We start from the raw sequence: 15089 nt of genomic DNA, 5'->3' as shown, positions 1-15089 counted from the left end.
TTTCAAACTGCTCGTCGTAGCAAAGTTTTTAAAGACCAGTCAATATATTGGTCTTGAAACAGTGAGGACGCTCTAGGCTGTTAGAATCTTTAATATGGTAGAGATTGTTTGCTTAGAAGTAGTATTTTAAATGAAGTACCGAGCAGGTGAGTACAATAGTCGAAAAATTTCCTCATCGTATTATTTTCAAGCCTTATGAAGCTGCCTTATTAATTAAAAGACTTTACCAGATTTTATACTGCGGTTAGTAGTTGTTTTCAAACCATAACATAGAATTACTCTTAGGTGCCGTAGATCCAGCGAAACGTTACTGAGTTCTGGTCAAATAGTTCATCAGACCAAAAGATTTATACGTTAGATGATAGACTGCTGATCGTTGAACAAATTGCTGAAGAACATCTAAATGAAGTATGACTACTGCAATCAATGGACTAGCACTTAATGCAGAGATTGAAACCTATATTCTTCTAGCCCATTTTTACCAACATATTTTTCCAGTAATATTATGTCCATCGTGCAATTATTACTGTTTACAGTTGTAACTTGATGTCGAAACAATCTAAATGGCCCACCCAAACTAGCTAATAGATCAGAGTGAATAATATCACTGCCTATTGCTATTCGCATTTTCACGTTATCTGCGAACAAAGGGAGAGACTGACTGGCATTTTAAAATAATCGAAACCTGTGCGATTCCAAATATTTTGGAACATTTTCCCACAGACATGTTAATCTGTGCCGTACACAAAGGTTTAATATGTGCTGAGGATTTTATAGCGACTCACGTGCAATTGAGTTTAGTTCAGTCAAGGCCTTTTGTTGACCTATTTAATGGACAAAGTCATCCATGATATAACAACTTGTTATACTGTTATTATTATTGTGTTTGTATGAAATACATATGCTTGAACATTGTTTAGCGCCTACGCATGTATTCATTCTGCTAGCTTCATTATTAACTGCTTAATCTATTCGCTGACTCATCCATTTTCCTATATATATATATATATATATATATATATATATATATATATATATATACATTTGCACCCATTCACTACAACTACTCGCTACTGCTACTGCTACAATCGTAGTGCGCTTGCCCATCCATTTTGCCTCTGCTGTCTGGTCCGAATTATCTGCTAAATAAACTGTAGTAGCTGCTTCTTTTTGCCTTCTGATTTCAAACATCATTGAAGATTATACGATGACGGTTCGAGGGTGATTACTTACCGAAGCACAGCCACTACAATTTCATTTCAGCCATCTCAGTTTATCTGCACATCACTTACCAACATCACACTGTTGCGCATCTCAACTATCTCGGATGAAAATGCTAACAAAATGCAAGTTGGGGGTCAACATGAAATCCTTAGGAAGAATTATTCTTTCCCAAAGTTTGAATCATTGTGCCATAAAACTTCAAATCGATAGCAATAGAATGATACCTCATGGTGAATCCTTTGGAAAAGGACTTGATGATCACGCTAGTTATATAAATATTGAGGTGAGTTTCTATATGTGTGTTACTCCACAATCACATCAATTACTAAATAGATTTCTTCTCGGTTTTTAGAAGGAACTTAACGAGGACCGTACCTCATTGTAGCCGAGAATGTTCTTCAACCACAAGGGAGTGGGTCTCAAGTAACATGCAGTAGACTGACGCTTTCCGGCAAAGTTGAAGTATAAATAAAAACAACCCGCTAACAGACCTCCCTGAATTATTATGATAGACCTTCAAGTCTGAACTAATTTCGCTCAGCTAGTGCATCCAAGTTATCATGTAGCTGAGAGAAACGAATTCCATCGCCTCGTTTTCTCCCTCTTATGGCTTAGTTGAATGTTACAAACCAATGATATTGATGCTGATTTATTATGTGAAATACCCCATAATATCGTGTTTAGAAAGCTGAATCGGTTTCACTTCTTACCGAGTAATCCTATTGCAAGCAATCTAGCTAATTTGCTAAAAATAAGTTTGCTCAAGACTATAAAATCTATAAAAAAATAATGGGTTCAAATAGCTTCTACAAAAGAGGGAGACAGCCATTTGTGTATCTGAATACTGTTTTCAGCACTGTATTTTATAATTACACATAATCCTATACATGAAGCTTTTTTCTTTTCATCTTCATTAATACAGTTCTTTATCCGCTCACACCTTGTTCACATTTATTTCCTTTAACATATTAGAATGCTCTTGCTTAATAAGTACCTTAATAAAAGAAAATTAGAACGATTAGTCATAGCTTAACTATTCCTCCATGAATATTGTCTGCTCTGCTGCTCATACTTTCCTTTGCTTACACACTTTTTCACCCTCCCTCCTCGGGATATGCCACCGATCATCAGTTGCACGTCACAACGCAACTTTCATAAAGCGCGATAGCTATGATATTGACAATACGGGTCTTACTAAAATCATCTACATTCATGTCTTATAAAATATCAACCCAAGTAATCAACATATTGAAAATTTTATCTTTTGTAAAAATTCGGTCTTGCCTGTAACCTGGCATGTCTCATGTAGCAAACTGTTATGTGAGAATAAATTACTATTATTATCATATTTACGCCTGTTTCCTTTGACATACTAGAATGCTCTTGCTTAAAAAGTAGCTTAATGAAAGAAAATTAGACTAGGTAGTCATGCCTTGACTATTTCACAAAAAATGACTGAATTTCAATAGGCATGAACATTGTCTGATTTGCTTCTCGTCCTTTCTTTTTCTTACTCTCTTTTTAAGCCTCCTCAAGATATGCCACCGAAAATGCATATGTAGGGGGTGAATTCGTCCCGCTCCATCAATAATACCTCGGATGTTCTAAAGGGATAAAAAGTTATGGTTCCTAGAAGCTTTCGGATTTACGTGGATTTACAATTATCAGTTGCACGTCGCAACGCAACCTTCATAAAGCGCGTTAACTTTTAAATTGATTATATGGATCTTACTAATATTATTTGCATTCGTATATGAGAAGTGTTATCCCCCATAATTTTATGATTGAAGTACCTTATAAAATATCAAATTAACTGAGCAACTCACTATAGTAAAGACTGAATCTTCCGTGACAATTTGATCTTTTCTGTAAACTGGCATGCCTCATGTAACAGACAGTTATTTGAGAATAAATTATTGTTGTTACTATTGAAACTTGGCGTAAGATGATATCAAAATTGTTTATGAACATATGTCTTATTCCTGATTAGTTGTTCAACACAGTGTCTTGTACCGTCTTACTAGCAAAAATATTGCAAACGGAATTCACAAAGCCACTCTTTTTCTATTTTAATGATATACTGACTGCATGAGGAGTTCTGTACCAAAATAAAACGGGCATGTTTAGGGTAGAAAGCTTCAAAGTCAAGAGTATTATCCGGAGCTATCCTAAGAACTTGTTGGTCAGCGATTCTAATCTATGCAAATAAAACTTTGTGTGTACCTTCAAGCGTTTATAGGTTACAGGGGCACCAGAAACGTCTAGTTCTACTTCAGGTGTGGTCATGGGAAAAGTCTGAAGTCTAAATGCCGAAAATTTTAAACTGCGTTTTTTCTTACTTATGAGCACCAATCTTTCACAAACCTAATCCGTAGCCGTTTCCTCTAAAGTATATGGTACCTAATATATTTGTCATCAGGAAGTCCGTAAACCAGTCCGGTAACTAGAAACTCTATGCAGGCAAATTTGCGTTGTTTCGCTCGGTTTTATGACAATCAGGCATGTTTAATTCAGAGAAGTTCTTGATCTACTCCAGCTACGTCTTGTAACTTATAGCACTACTGTATCTTTCCCTTCTAAATGGGATATAGATCTCTTTAAACTGGTATCAAGACGTTCAATAAAATTAGTCGCAGGACTAATGCTAAGCACCTGTTAAAATAAACCTAGTTTGTTGGGATTATCCTTGTTGGGTCATTGAATATTGGATTTGCTGAAGACGACTCGGTCATATTATAAAACTTTAGTGGTAAATAACCTCTGGAAACGGTAGTTTTGTAGAAATGTATACCCAGTTTATTTTCACAACATGCTGACTAACCCAGGTAACTGAGTTGAAGTAATTTCTTTCGAAGCCTGCCACTGTATATCCAGACTTAATTGTAGTGGTATCGGTTATTAACAAGCTGAACATACGATAACTGAGAAAATCTGCATTTAGCAGTGAACACAGATAGAAGGCCAGAGATGGTGAACACAGGAACAAAGAAATCAAAATGGCATGGATCCGCCATGCAGGCGAGGTTACCTTTTTTAACCTCTTGTTTTTGTATCAAACATACTGATCTGTTCACAGATCAAATGTGTCGTTCAGAAGTTCTAGACGTTACATTGCCGATTATTGCAGTAGAACGCGTCAGTGTAGATTATGCTGTGACTTCCACATAACAATTTACGGGTTAAGCGGTTACATCAATACGAGTCTAAAACTTTGCGATTTGATCTATTATTACTATAGCAAAGATAAATGTTATAATACTGAATTGCATACCCATCAAATAACACACTGTCCGGGGAAATACAATTTTTTATGCAATAGATCAATAGTTTCTGGGATGCTCACTCAGTCTTATTAAAAGCTAGCCAGATAATGATACACAAAATCATAGATCCCGCTTTCTTGCTTGGAATAGGCAGCAAATACAAACATAAACGGGGTGAAACGACTTTATATTTATTGGTCATACTTCCGCATGTCTTGAGGTATATTTAAACATTACCATATCACGCACTGTTTAACCTATTATTGGTTCTGTTTGTTTACTTGTTTTTATGCACTTTAAAGTTTGCTTGCTACGTTAACAACACGGTAGGATAGAAACGACATTTCACCTTAAATTACTGATTTGTTGGTTGAACTGGTGCCTTTAACTGGGTAGTTGCAACTAGTTGGAAGCTAATTAGAACGAGAATTCATGCACATATCATCGACAGATTTACTTCAACGGCACGTTCATCCAACTAATCGAGCTGTTCATTTTACTTCATTTGGTTTGGATCCTTTCCATCTATAATCGTCATCCTAGTCTTGGAGCTTTATCGCAACCAATTGTAAGACTCATCGGGTAAAAGGAAACTACTGGGTTCAGTATCCCTATGAAGGATCGCATGTTAATTACTTACGCCTATCATCCCTTGTGGAGGAGCGTAGACTGCTCACCAGCATTCTCCATCCAACTTTGTCTCGTGCAGCCTTTCCAGTTGCTATTCATCTTTTCCGTGCATGCCTCCTATTCCCGACGCGATGTGCTATTTTGTCTACCTCTATTAATTTCATCGTCAGAATTCTACCTCTTGATTTCCTCAACGTGTGACCTATTCACCTCTAACATCTTTTCCTAATATCCTCTTCAGCTGGAAGCTGGTTAGTTCTCTCCCACAGTAGGCTGCTGCTGATGCTGTCCGTCCAACGGACATTCGGTATCTTAAGTAGACATGTGACAACTTAGGTTGATTAGTTAGAAGTTGACCCCAAACGACTAAGTATATGTCAAAACAATAGAGCTCAAGTATTCATTCACTTCATTGCTTCGTATAGACATTATGGTTTCTGTTATCTTTCAATTAATGTTGAAAAGCTTTGTGTTTGAACAGGTAACCTCCCGCTACATTGTGATGTCCCACGAGCTAAATAAAGACCTGTTGACTACTAATCTAGTTTCTTCTATCAGTAGAACTAGGGTTACCTACAGACACGAAAGACAATTGTTTGTGAATACCTGTACTGTTTTGATTATGGTTGTAGTAGTTCTCAAAGTTTCAGCTCCATACAGTAGAACTGTCTTGACGTTTGTATTGAAGAATCTCACTTTGATATTAATTGACAGTTATTTCGAGTTCTATTTGTTTCTCAACTGTATGAATGTTGCCCTTGATTTACCGACCCCCGCCTTTACTACTATATCTGATCCTCTTTGTTCATCGATGATGCTTACAAGGTAAATGAAAGCTTCCACCTCTCACAGAGATTTTCCATCAAGTGTGATTGAGTTGGTGTTCTCCATGTTGTATTTGAGGATCTTTCTTTTTCCCTTATGTATGTTGGGACCTACTGATTCAGAGTCTGTTGCTACATTACTTGTCTTCATGTGCGTTTGATCGTTTGTATAGGTTAGAAGGGCGGGCCATCTGTGAAATTCAAATCTTCTAATTGATTCCAAACTGTTCATTGTATTCAGTGATTCCCCTCAGATGTCAAGACCCGCATAATCCAGCCAACCACCTGAAGAAATAGAAAGGAGTTTGTCTCCGGTGCTAATTTAGAGTGTATTTGTCAGCTGACCTCTATGCACGAATTTTCATTGTAGTCCGTCATATGAATTCCGTATGATGTTGATGATTTTCTCAGGCACACTTCAATAGAAAGTAGAGCATCTCTACAGTTACTTCTTGTCTGACGCTGGTGCTCCAGCTGGTATGTCGTCAGTTTCTTCTCCTTTCTCACTTTTGTCTGATGGCCTTGCTGATTTCTTCGAGCGTTAAGGTGACACTTATTGCTAGGTCTTTGGGGTCTACTTCGATGTCCGGCTTGTTCAGTGAGCCCAGTCTACTTAAGAGTTCTTCAAAGTGTTTTACCCACCTGTTTCTCTGTTCTTGAATTTCAGTGATTGTATCGCCTTTTTTCTCGACTGATCGCACCGGTTTACTTCACTCTTCAGATAGTTTCTTCGTTGTATTGCATATTAACCTCATGTTTTCTTCACTTGCGGCATTTTTCACTGTCATTACTAGGTTTTCCAGGTATCTCTGATTGTCGGCCCTAATGTTCCTTTTCATGTTCTTGTTTATCTTTTGCGTCCGATCTCTGCTTTGACCTTCCCTACTATTGTTCGACTGTTGTCAGTCACTGTCTTCTTGTTCTTCCTTTCTTGAATCCTGTTCAGTGTTTAGATAGATAACCATACTTGAGACTTGGCACCTTTTAGTATATTGAAGTTCATGCTTATTTTACCCCTTTCCAGTGATCCGCCATAATGGTTTTTTCTTCCCGTAGATCCTGTAAGGCTTGCAACCTGTTGTTGAGAGTTACCTTGGATTCGATGTGTTTGTCAGTAACTCAAAGGAAGTCTGTATTGAGCATTTGCAGCGCTGTTTGTCCAGTTGTTTAGTGCTTCTTTAGCTTTGGATTCATGTTGACGACCACCACTGCCCCTCTGGATTTTTCCGTGATACAGATGTGATCTATCTGATTCTCTGTAGTGTGATCCGGTGAGACACATTTAGTTCTATTGATGTGTTTGCGAATCTCCCGCCATTCTCGTACCTTTCTTTCATTCAGTCTATGTCGTTCCGTGATATCTTTACATACAGTAGTGTCCATTCCACATACCTAGGGTTTTGATGTTCTGGTTGTTAGAATGGGCAACGGCCTTGTGACTTCCGAAGAAGCTCGGTTTTCACCATGAAAAGTCATAATTCTTCTGAATAAAGATCATTCGATTCAAAGAGTAGAGTTTGAGTGGTTCAAATTGTTCTTTAGTTAGGGTTGGTCTGCAATGTTTTTTTCTACGAGGTGGGATTACTGACCCCACGCCCAGCCCTCATTCTTCATCCGGGCTTGGGAGAGACGGAAACCCTAGAAGAGGAACGGGCAGAGATGGTAGAGTTACCGCAAAAAGCATAAAGGCAGTCGATTATATGCACAAATAAAAACACAGAAGATATGGGGAGTTGCATAAACTATCAGTAGCCAGTGTACTCAAGTTTTGATCCCGTAATCCACAATTATAGGGAGTCAGTAACTACAAATATGGTAGGTATAATGCAAGTTAATATGTATCCTGTACAATCACACATTGTGGATGTAAATAGAAACTATATTAGAGGTTGGTTATCGCGTCAGCTGAGAACGAGAAGCATGTGCAGCAGTATATTTATGAATGAAAATCAGTGTCACGCTGGCAGAGAACGAAACAATGACGTGTGATCAGTATCAAATGCGGACAAACATTTTACAGTCAATAATAACAAATTTATAAACCATGTGAAACTATAAAAAGTGCGAATTATAAAAAACAAAATAGGTTCATGTTAATTATCTCAACAACCCATTGTTTGAGGACTGTCACACTCACACATAACCAAAGTATTGAAAACATGGACAGTATAAATCCTTATCTATCCGAAGTGTAATATAGTGCTGAAGAACCTCAACTCCAATGTTCTTTCTTTTACCTAGGTACCTATATAACAAAACCTTTGGTTCATGATTATCAGGAAGGGAAGACAATTGTCCAGATACTACCATTATTTTATCAACAGCTACTTTAAAAATTTACTACACTTGAATGCAGACAGACAATAATGTAGTTGGCTTACTCTGTCTTCTGGTGCTGGAGCTCAGCCCGCCATTTACAAGTTGATAAGACACTAAGGATGATCTCAGAGGTTTTGTTTGATAATAGTTTTGCAGATCGTTTGCTCTCTGTAGATGAGTTCCATTGTGGAGTAATGATAGGCGGAGTGAGTTCGTTTTATTTATTCCTCATTTAGTAGCGGTTCGGTTCCCAGGAGTGCTTGTTCTTACCCATTGACATTCCAAAAGATGACACTTCAGACGATCCACCCTGTCGATCTGTTTCGCCTCGTATGATTGAGGATTTAAGCGAAAAATGGATTGCGTCACATTGTAGAAATCTTGCGCGGATGATTCCAGGGGGTGTTCATATAAGTGGGATTTGTCTGACTGTCCCTTATGGCGAATTCAACGGTCATACTAATCACATTCAGAAAGTAATAAGCTCTTAACTAACTGTCAGATCCTCTCTCATATATCGCGGGATGACACACCCATGAACAGGTTTATTTGTTCAAAAAGTACAGAAAAATTAGTGTTGGTGGCTGACCCCAAAACAAAAAAGTATGTTCGTTTGCAATTTATATTTTTCCTTAAGATTTCAATGCAAAGCTTCTGCTGCAGATGGATCTAATGTATGTTTTATATGATATTATTCTATTCAATAGAGTCAATTTCGAATAGTGGAAGTAAAGATTCGCCCATTCATTGATCGATGGGTATCATTCAAAACACATATACTACTGTCTTTGGAGACTCACTTACCATCTGATCGGAAAAAAGAGAAAATCTTGTATCAGCTTCAGGTATTCACAATTATTTTTAACCTAGGTATGCTCAAGTGTGTAGTTGGACTTCTGATTAAGGTTTACTACTGTTATACCCTCATTCACTCTTTCATATATTTAACTTTTAAGTATATGTATATCCGATGAACTTAATATTGGTTCACATTGTCACCACAGCATTATTGTGTAGTCTACAAGTTTGCTCCATAAACGGTAAGACAAGTGGCTGGTTTTGAAACATAACAGTGTGTAACGTCATCTATAGCAACTTTTTAAAAATCAAAAACCAAGGAGAAACCGTCGATTGTTTTCATCACATAGTGGTTCAAGAATATCGATGGCCGTGAATGGGGTAGATAAGTAAACATCCATGTCTTCCATGATTTGTATTAGGCCACTGCCACTGCGTCTAGCGTGGTGTGCGAAGTATGTTAAGAAGCAGTTCAACTAGTCTATATCCTATTTTCAACTACATTGTCTTCGCCAGCAGTCAGAAATAAAGGTCATCACCAAGCTTCCAATCATTGTTGAGGTTTTAATCAATCTCAAGTGAAAATTAGTTGGGTTGCGATAAATTAGCTCCAAGGTGTTTAGTGGTAATTACTAACCATCCTTAGTCATGTGCCAGATTTCGCGTTGCATGTAACTGACTAATTGTTAGTTGACCTTTTGAATAAGCTAGAATTTTGGAATTCGACTTGAGCGTAACTGATTTAGATTGTCAATCATCTCAGCTTATGACAAAATGTCCTATGAAAATAGAAGAACCAAACTGATTAGTGTAAGTTTCGAGATCTTGTCTTCCGTAGTTATTGAACCTAGGAAAACTATTCCGACTTTAGTTCTAACCGTTAGTTTCTTGATAGTACCCTTATCACCGGATTCTAGATTAATGTCTTATTTATCCATCTCCAACTGTCATTCTAGCCATTCATCTAAAGGCGGTCTCATAGTAAACATCGCTATTAAAGTGCACCAAACAAGTCGATTTCCGTGGTGAGTATCGTATCCATTTATTCATACAAAGCTTACTCTTTTCACTAATCACATAATTGTTTGTCTGTTTCCCACTTTTTATTTTATAATATCCTCCGATCAACACCGGTCAAATTCCCAGTAATCAGTCTCTTACTCTGATTTATTGAATGTTTCGTAGATGTTGATCGTATTGAATGGTTGGCGATAGGTTAAGGTAGCGTAATAACAGATTCAGTTGTGTAAATAAAGTGGTGTTTTATTTTCTCGTGAGTCTAGGACCTTTAACTCCTTGCGTCTAATTAGTTCTGCCGTATATTCGTTCTAGTTTTCGACTACTTCAGTTGCCATTGCTTTTGGTCCTTCACTTTTTCTTCTGTTACGATTATGAGATCGAAAAGTCAAACTGACGTATACTTGTACCAGTTTCTATTCTGTTAACGTCTATTTAACTAGGAGAGCAAAGTCCCTCTACTATATTTTCTGTAATGGATATGCACCTCAGCAAAGTGCGAATGTGTGATAAGTAGACTGTATTATTGTTGTTGTAAATGTGAACCATTTACGGTAAATTCAAAAGTGCGTAATATACTTGTTTGTTCACTTTTGTTGACAGATTTCTGTAAATAAAAGTGCTTGTTAATTCATTCAGGAAGTGTAAAATTACTAGTAATACTAGTATTTTCGTACTTTTTAAATGTATAATGTATATAAAGCAAGTACAATCAAAGTAACCTGCCATTTCACCATCTCTTTCAAGTGGTCAAAATTTCCGTTAAATTTTCAGGCTGCTGTCGAACCTTACCTTCAATCCTTGGTTACGGAAACACAGTTGCTGATCAATGGAGAATTACATCAAGCTGATGAAAAATTACTAAAAGATATAGATTTTTCTGTACCCCTTGATGCTGACATCCAAACCAAAAAGAACAAAAAATCGTCCAAGTCAAAGCGTTATGATTTGCCTCTTAATGTAGATCACTCCTTAGTTACTTCGGCGGGGAGTAAGAAATATGCAATTGCCAAGGGGTCCGTTAGTCCAGCCTTTACCCCACTTGATATAGTAATTTTCGGACCACAGGTTAGTGACTTTCATACCGCTTCATATATCTGACAATAGCCTGTGTTTAGAAGCTTTTTCACCACATACTAGAGTATTGTGAATCAGCTTTTAGTAAGAAATGAGTTACCATGCAGCTAAAACAACATAAATGCAATGAATCTTCAACTGAGACATTTTGATTCATTGATTAAGGCTAAACACTAAGCCCCTATTTTAATGGACTTTCACATGGGGCGTGTTATAGAAACCAAGTTGTAAATTGGTTGGATTATTACTTATCAGCCGGTCTTGGCATAGAAGCATGGTTATTCGGGCTAGGTTTCATATGTATTCTTTGCTCGGAAGGGAGGATCCATTGTGGGAGCTTTCGTTAGTGAGAGAAATGCTTGAATTGAAGAGCGTTTACAATGAATTGTCTAAAATGGATACTTTGAGTGATATTAATTAATGAAGCTGTGACCTAGTGATTAATACATTCAACTTTCAAGCACTGCGTGACAGGTTCAACCCCCTCCATCTATTTCGGTTTGGGCAACCAGACAGTTTCACTAGTTCTCACATGTGAAGCACATGCATTTGCACTTGGTGAATGACTTGCCTCAGGTGTTGGTCAAAGCTTTTTACCATGCCTGTTTGTTCAATATACCAAGAATATTACCCCATACTAACGACTGCATGACCTTAAAGCGTCTTATGACTCAATAATTATATGATAGTACCTGGATTTAAAGGAATTACTGTACAAAGATATTAAGCCAGTAAAGTTTTGTTATACCGATATCATGGCAGCGAAAACGAGCACTATTCTCCAAGTATGTCTACTGTTCCCGACCGTTGTTGCTACATTGACGTGGTGATCGGGTTTGCCTATCGTGATGAACCAGTCGAGCTATACTGGCTGGAACAGTCGTTCCTCAAGGTCCCACCATGCCAGACAGGTCGGTTGAAGAGCGGTAAGACTAATAGCAGCAAACCCAAGGTCTGAGGGCAAAGTCGTACTGCTGACTGTACAGAGGTGTGACGACAGTAAGGTGTTCCCTTCAGACAACCAGCATAACAGCGATGCTGCCTTCCCACAAGGAGGGGTGGGGTTAGAAAAGGCCGACCATAAAAATGCACACCTCACCTTATTCCACGGATTTCCGTCTCCGGAGGTAAGGTCTCAACAAGTACGGAGCTAACACGAAAATTACCCACAAAAAGGTCGTGTGTGACTGACCTCAAGCAGTTTTCCCTTGGGCACTGCGGTCACTCTCAGCTCACTAAGACCACCTCTAATCCAATTTCCGTTTCAGGTACCTCCAGAAGAACCCTTCCACGTTGTGGAAGTGAAAACCACCCTCATACCTCTAACAGCACTCAAGACCACTGATGTCTACTGTTATTTCTGTATAATTCTGTTACATATTGTCTTTCTGAAATATTAGGACAAAACATTAGGGCCCTCACAGTGGTAAGATTAAATTTTAGCACACAACAAATATGAAGTGTAATTATCGCGCTATTGGATTTAAATAAGTTTTTCTAGTCCGGTTTTGTGGCTGATGTGGTTGACTAAGCTATGTACCTAAATACGCTCGTAAATCTAGCATAGGAAATAAGCTAGAGACATGGTTCCAGAATGGATGCCAAAGATTAAAGTTAGTTTTACTCTGTAATATCAAGCTTATCATTTCTGGGAAACGACTTAGTAGTTTAGCTTGTTCTTTTATCATGAATGATTCATTATTTATAATTATTTGTTTGACGTGCTGTGTTTCTTGATTGGTTAGATTAATAGCAAAGTATCAAGCTGAAGGTAAATGAAACATGGTAGTATATTAGCAGATTGCTCATATTTTGGGCACTAGCGCATTTTCCTGATTTCTAGGATTTTAATCATCAAGCTTATGTATTGAACAACATGAATTTAAGCAAGTAACAACAGATGTATACAACACACTAAGAACCACAATATATCTAACTACCTAATCACGCAAGCCAATGTAATGAACCGTATAATCTACTTCATAGTTGTCCATTCAGTAATTTCCATATATACAAACGTTGCTGCAAACTCTCACCACCCATACTTCCTCCCTTTATTACTCATGTATGAAGTTTAGGGGTGTTATAAATATCCATATTCAACGTAAATTCAGGCATCTGAAATCTATTTCAATTGTTTCTCGATGTCGTTCAAATGTCCTAACTTTTCAATGTAAAAGTCGTTATTTTCGTTTCCAATTCTGTTTTGTTTGACCTGTTGGGGATTTACACGACTTTATAATTGTGGTTGAGTAATAAAGTAATTTAAATTACGGCAGTAGATTGATATTTAATAAATCCGTTCCACTTTTCAGTTTTCAACAGGTAAGAAGTACCGTTTACTTTCACATATTAGATGTGATTACGCTGAATTATCACCGACTGTAAAAGTAATTTCCATAAATCTTTCATATTTATTAGTTTTTTATAACTCCAAAATACTGTCTTTGATTCTTGATATGGTTGGAATTCAGTCGCCTATTCAACAATGATCCCCAGCATTGGTTGACAATAGTTTAGCATTTGTTGTTTATTGTCAAGTGTAGACTTGACTTCACATTCAGTGGGCCTTGAGACTAAGCTATTGTGCCTAATAGCCTAAAGTTTTTAAGGCGATCTGAATGTGATATTATTTAGTTATCAGCCATATGCACGTGTATGTATGAATGCCCCCAAATGCCCTGGTACGTCCGAGGGTGGGGAGAGTCAGTTCTCCGTCTCGAAATGTCCTCATATGGCCACGCGTATACAGCCACTGTCAGGGAAGTCCTACTCACTGCCTTACCGTGACGGGGGGTGTTGTTCACGAAATTGAAAACGAAGAGCGAATGTCCGGCGCTTTAACCTGGTTGGTGGATATGGAGGATCCACCTAGCAGAGTTGGAAAACCCTGATTCCAAACCAATGCTGCACATGGGCTCCAGGGTCCTAAGGGAACAAAAGGCGTATGAACCTTTTTTCGATCACTAGCTACCATGGGACTATATCTCCTAACGTTTCTCCAGTATCCTGTAAGTTAGACCTAGGTGAAAGCCCCAGAGCGTGGTCTTCTTAAAATCCCTCTGCTTCGGCTTGGACACGCGGGCAGTATTCCAGCCCTCATACAAATCAAATTATTTGTGTGGCGCATGTATATTTGGTGCCTCCTTTTACCAATGTTTATGTGTCTAAATAAATAAATAAATATGTATTGGTCCTAGCTGTAGTAAAATATTAACATAGCGAGATGAAATTATCAAGACGAATCACAGAGCATTAGAAATAATAGCAGTATCGGTAGTATAAAAATTTTAGGCATAAACGATATAACTTGTGAGAAATGAATTCATGAAATAAATTCTATAATAACTTTAAAACTCAGGCAGAATGAATGTATCTGTGCCATTTCAGCTGGTTCTAAACCGTTTCACGCAAATTCTCTATTACAGGTAGAAGGGATTCTAATTACGCTCACATACTCTTATGACTGATACGCCAGTGTATCGGTTTTCTCAAATCGGTTCAAAAAATTTCAATAAAATTCAATTTCCGCACTATCTTAATAGATGAGTTATAGGAAATTACTGACTAGTATTGAATCGGGTTTCTTTTTATTGGTACATTAACCTTTGGATTCTTCACTCCGATTCCACTTTGCAGTTTCCTCAATGGCAGCGTGCAAGTTCGTCATCGTCACTTGAATCTGGTGCTAGTTCGGATACAAATATGAATAATGGAAATGATACTAATGATTCTTCAGGTAGTTTCGTTCCCATTAATCGCTTGTTAATCAATGGCCGAATTCCTGGAATTGCGTTTTTACCAGCTAATTCAAGTGTTGGAGACTTACTCGAGGTTAGCTAATCTCTTATGTATATATTCTTAATATTTCCTAATTCATTTTTTAAATACTAAACCTTTATCGTAAAATATATACTTTACGAGTATTTATTTAAAA

The 15089-nt window shown here is 37.6% G+C and overlaps 1 protein-coding gene across 3 annotated transcripts in view; it reads left to right on the top strand.

Annotated features, from left to right (window-relative positions):
• Positions 1–8244: 8244 nt before the first annotated feature.
• Positions 8245–15089, top strand: part of ZDHHC12B (Palmitoyltransferase ZDHHC12-B) — a 31175-nt gene continuing 24330 nt past the window's right edge. The window contains exons 1-7 of one of the 3 annotated variants that reach the window (XM_051214783.1): positions 8245–8466; positions 8500–8736; positions 8763–8863; positions 8898–8934; positions 8968–9105; positions 10850–11143; positions 14792–14986. In XM_051214783.1, coding sequence (XP_051067968.1) covers positions 8380–8466; positions 8500–8736; positions 8763–8863; positions 8898–8934; positions 8968–9105; positions 10850–11143; positions 14792–14986 — 1089 coding nt within the window. In that variant the 5' untranslated portion in view covers positions 8245–8379. Of the gene's footprint in view, positions 8467–8499; positions 8864–8897; positions 8935–8967; positions 9106–10849; positions 14987–15089 lie in introns of all 3 variants that reach the window. The other 2 variants (XM_051214782.1, XM_051214785.1) reach the window with 2 other exon arrangements.

Source organism: Schistosoma haematobium, chromosome 2 (genome assembly GCF_000699445.3).
Source record: "Schistosoma haematobium chromosome 2, whole genome shotgun sequence".
Taxonomy (NCBI): Eukaryota; Metazoa; Platyhelminthes; class Trematoda; order Strigeidida; family Schistosomatidae; genus Schistosoma; species Schistosoma haematobium.
The sequence above is the reverse complement of the archived record's forward strand: the minus strand, read 5'-3'. Positions and strand labels throughout refer to the sequence as shown.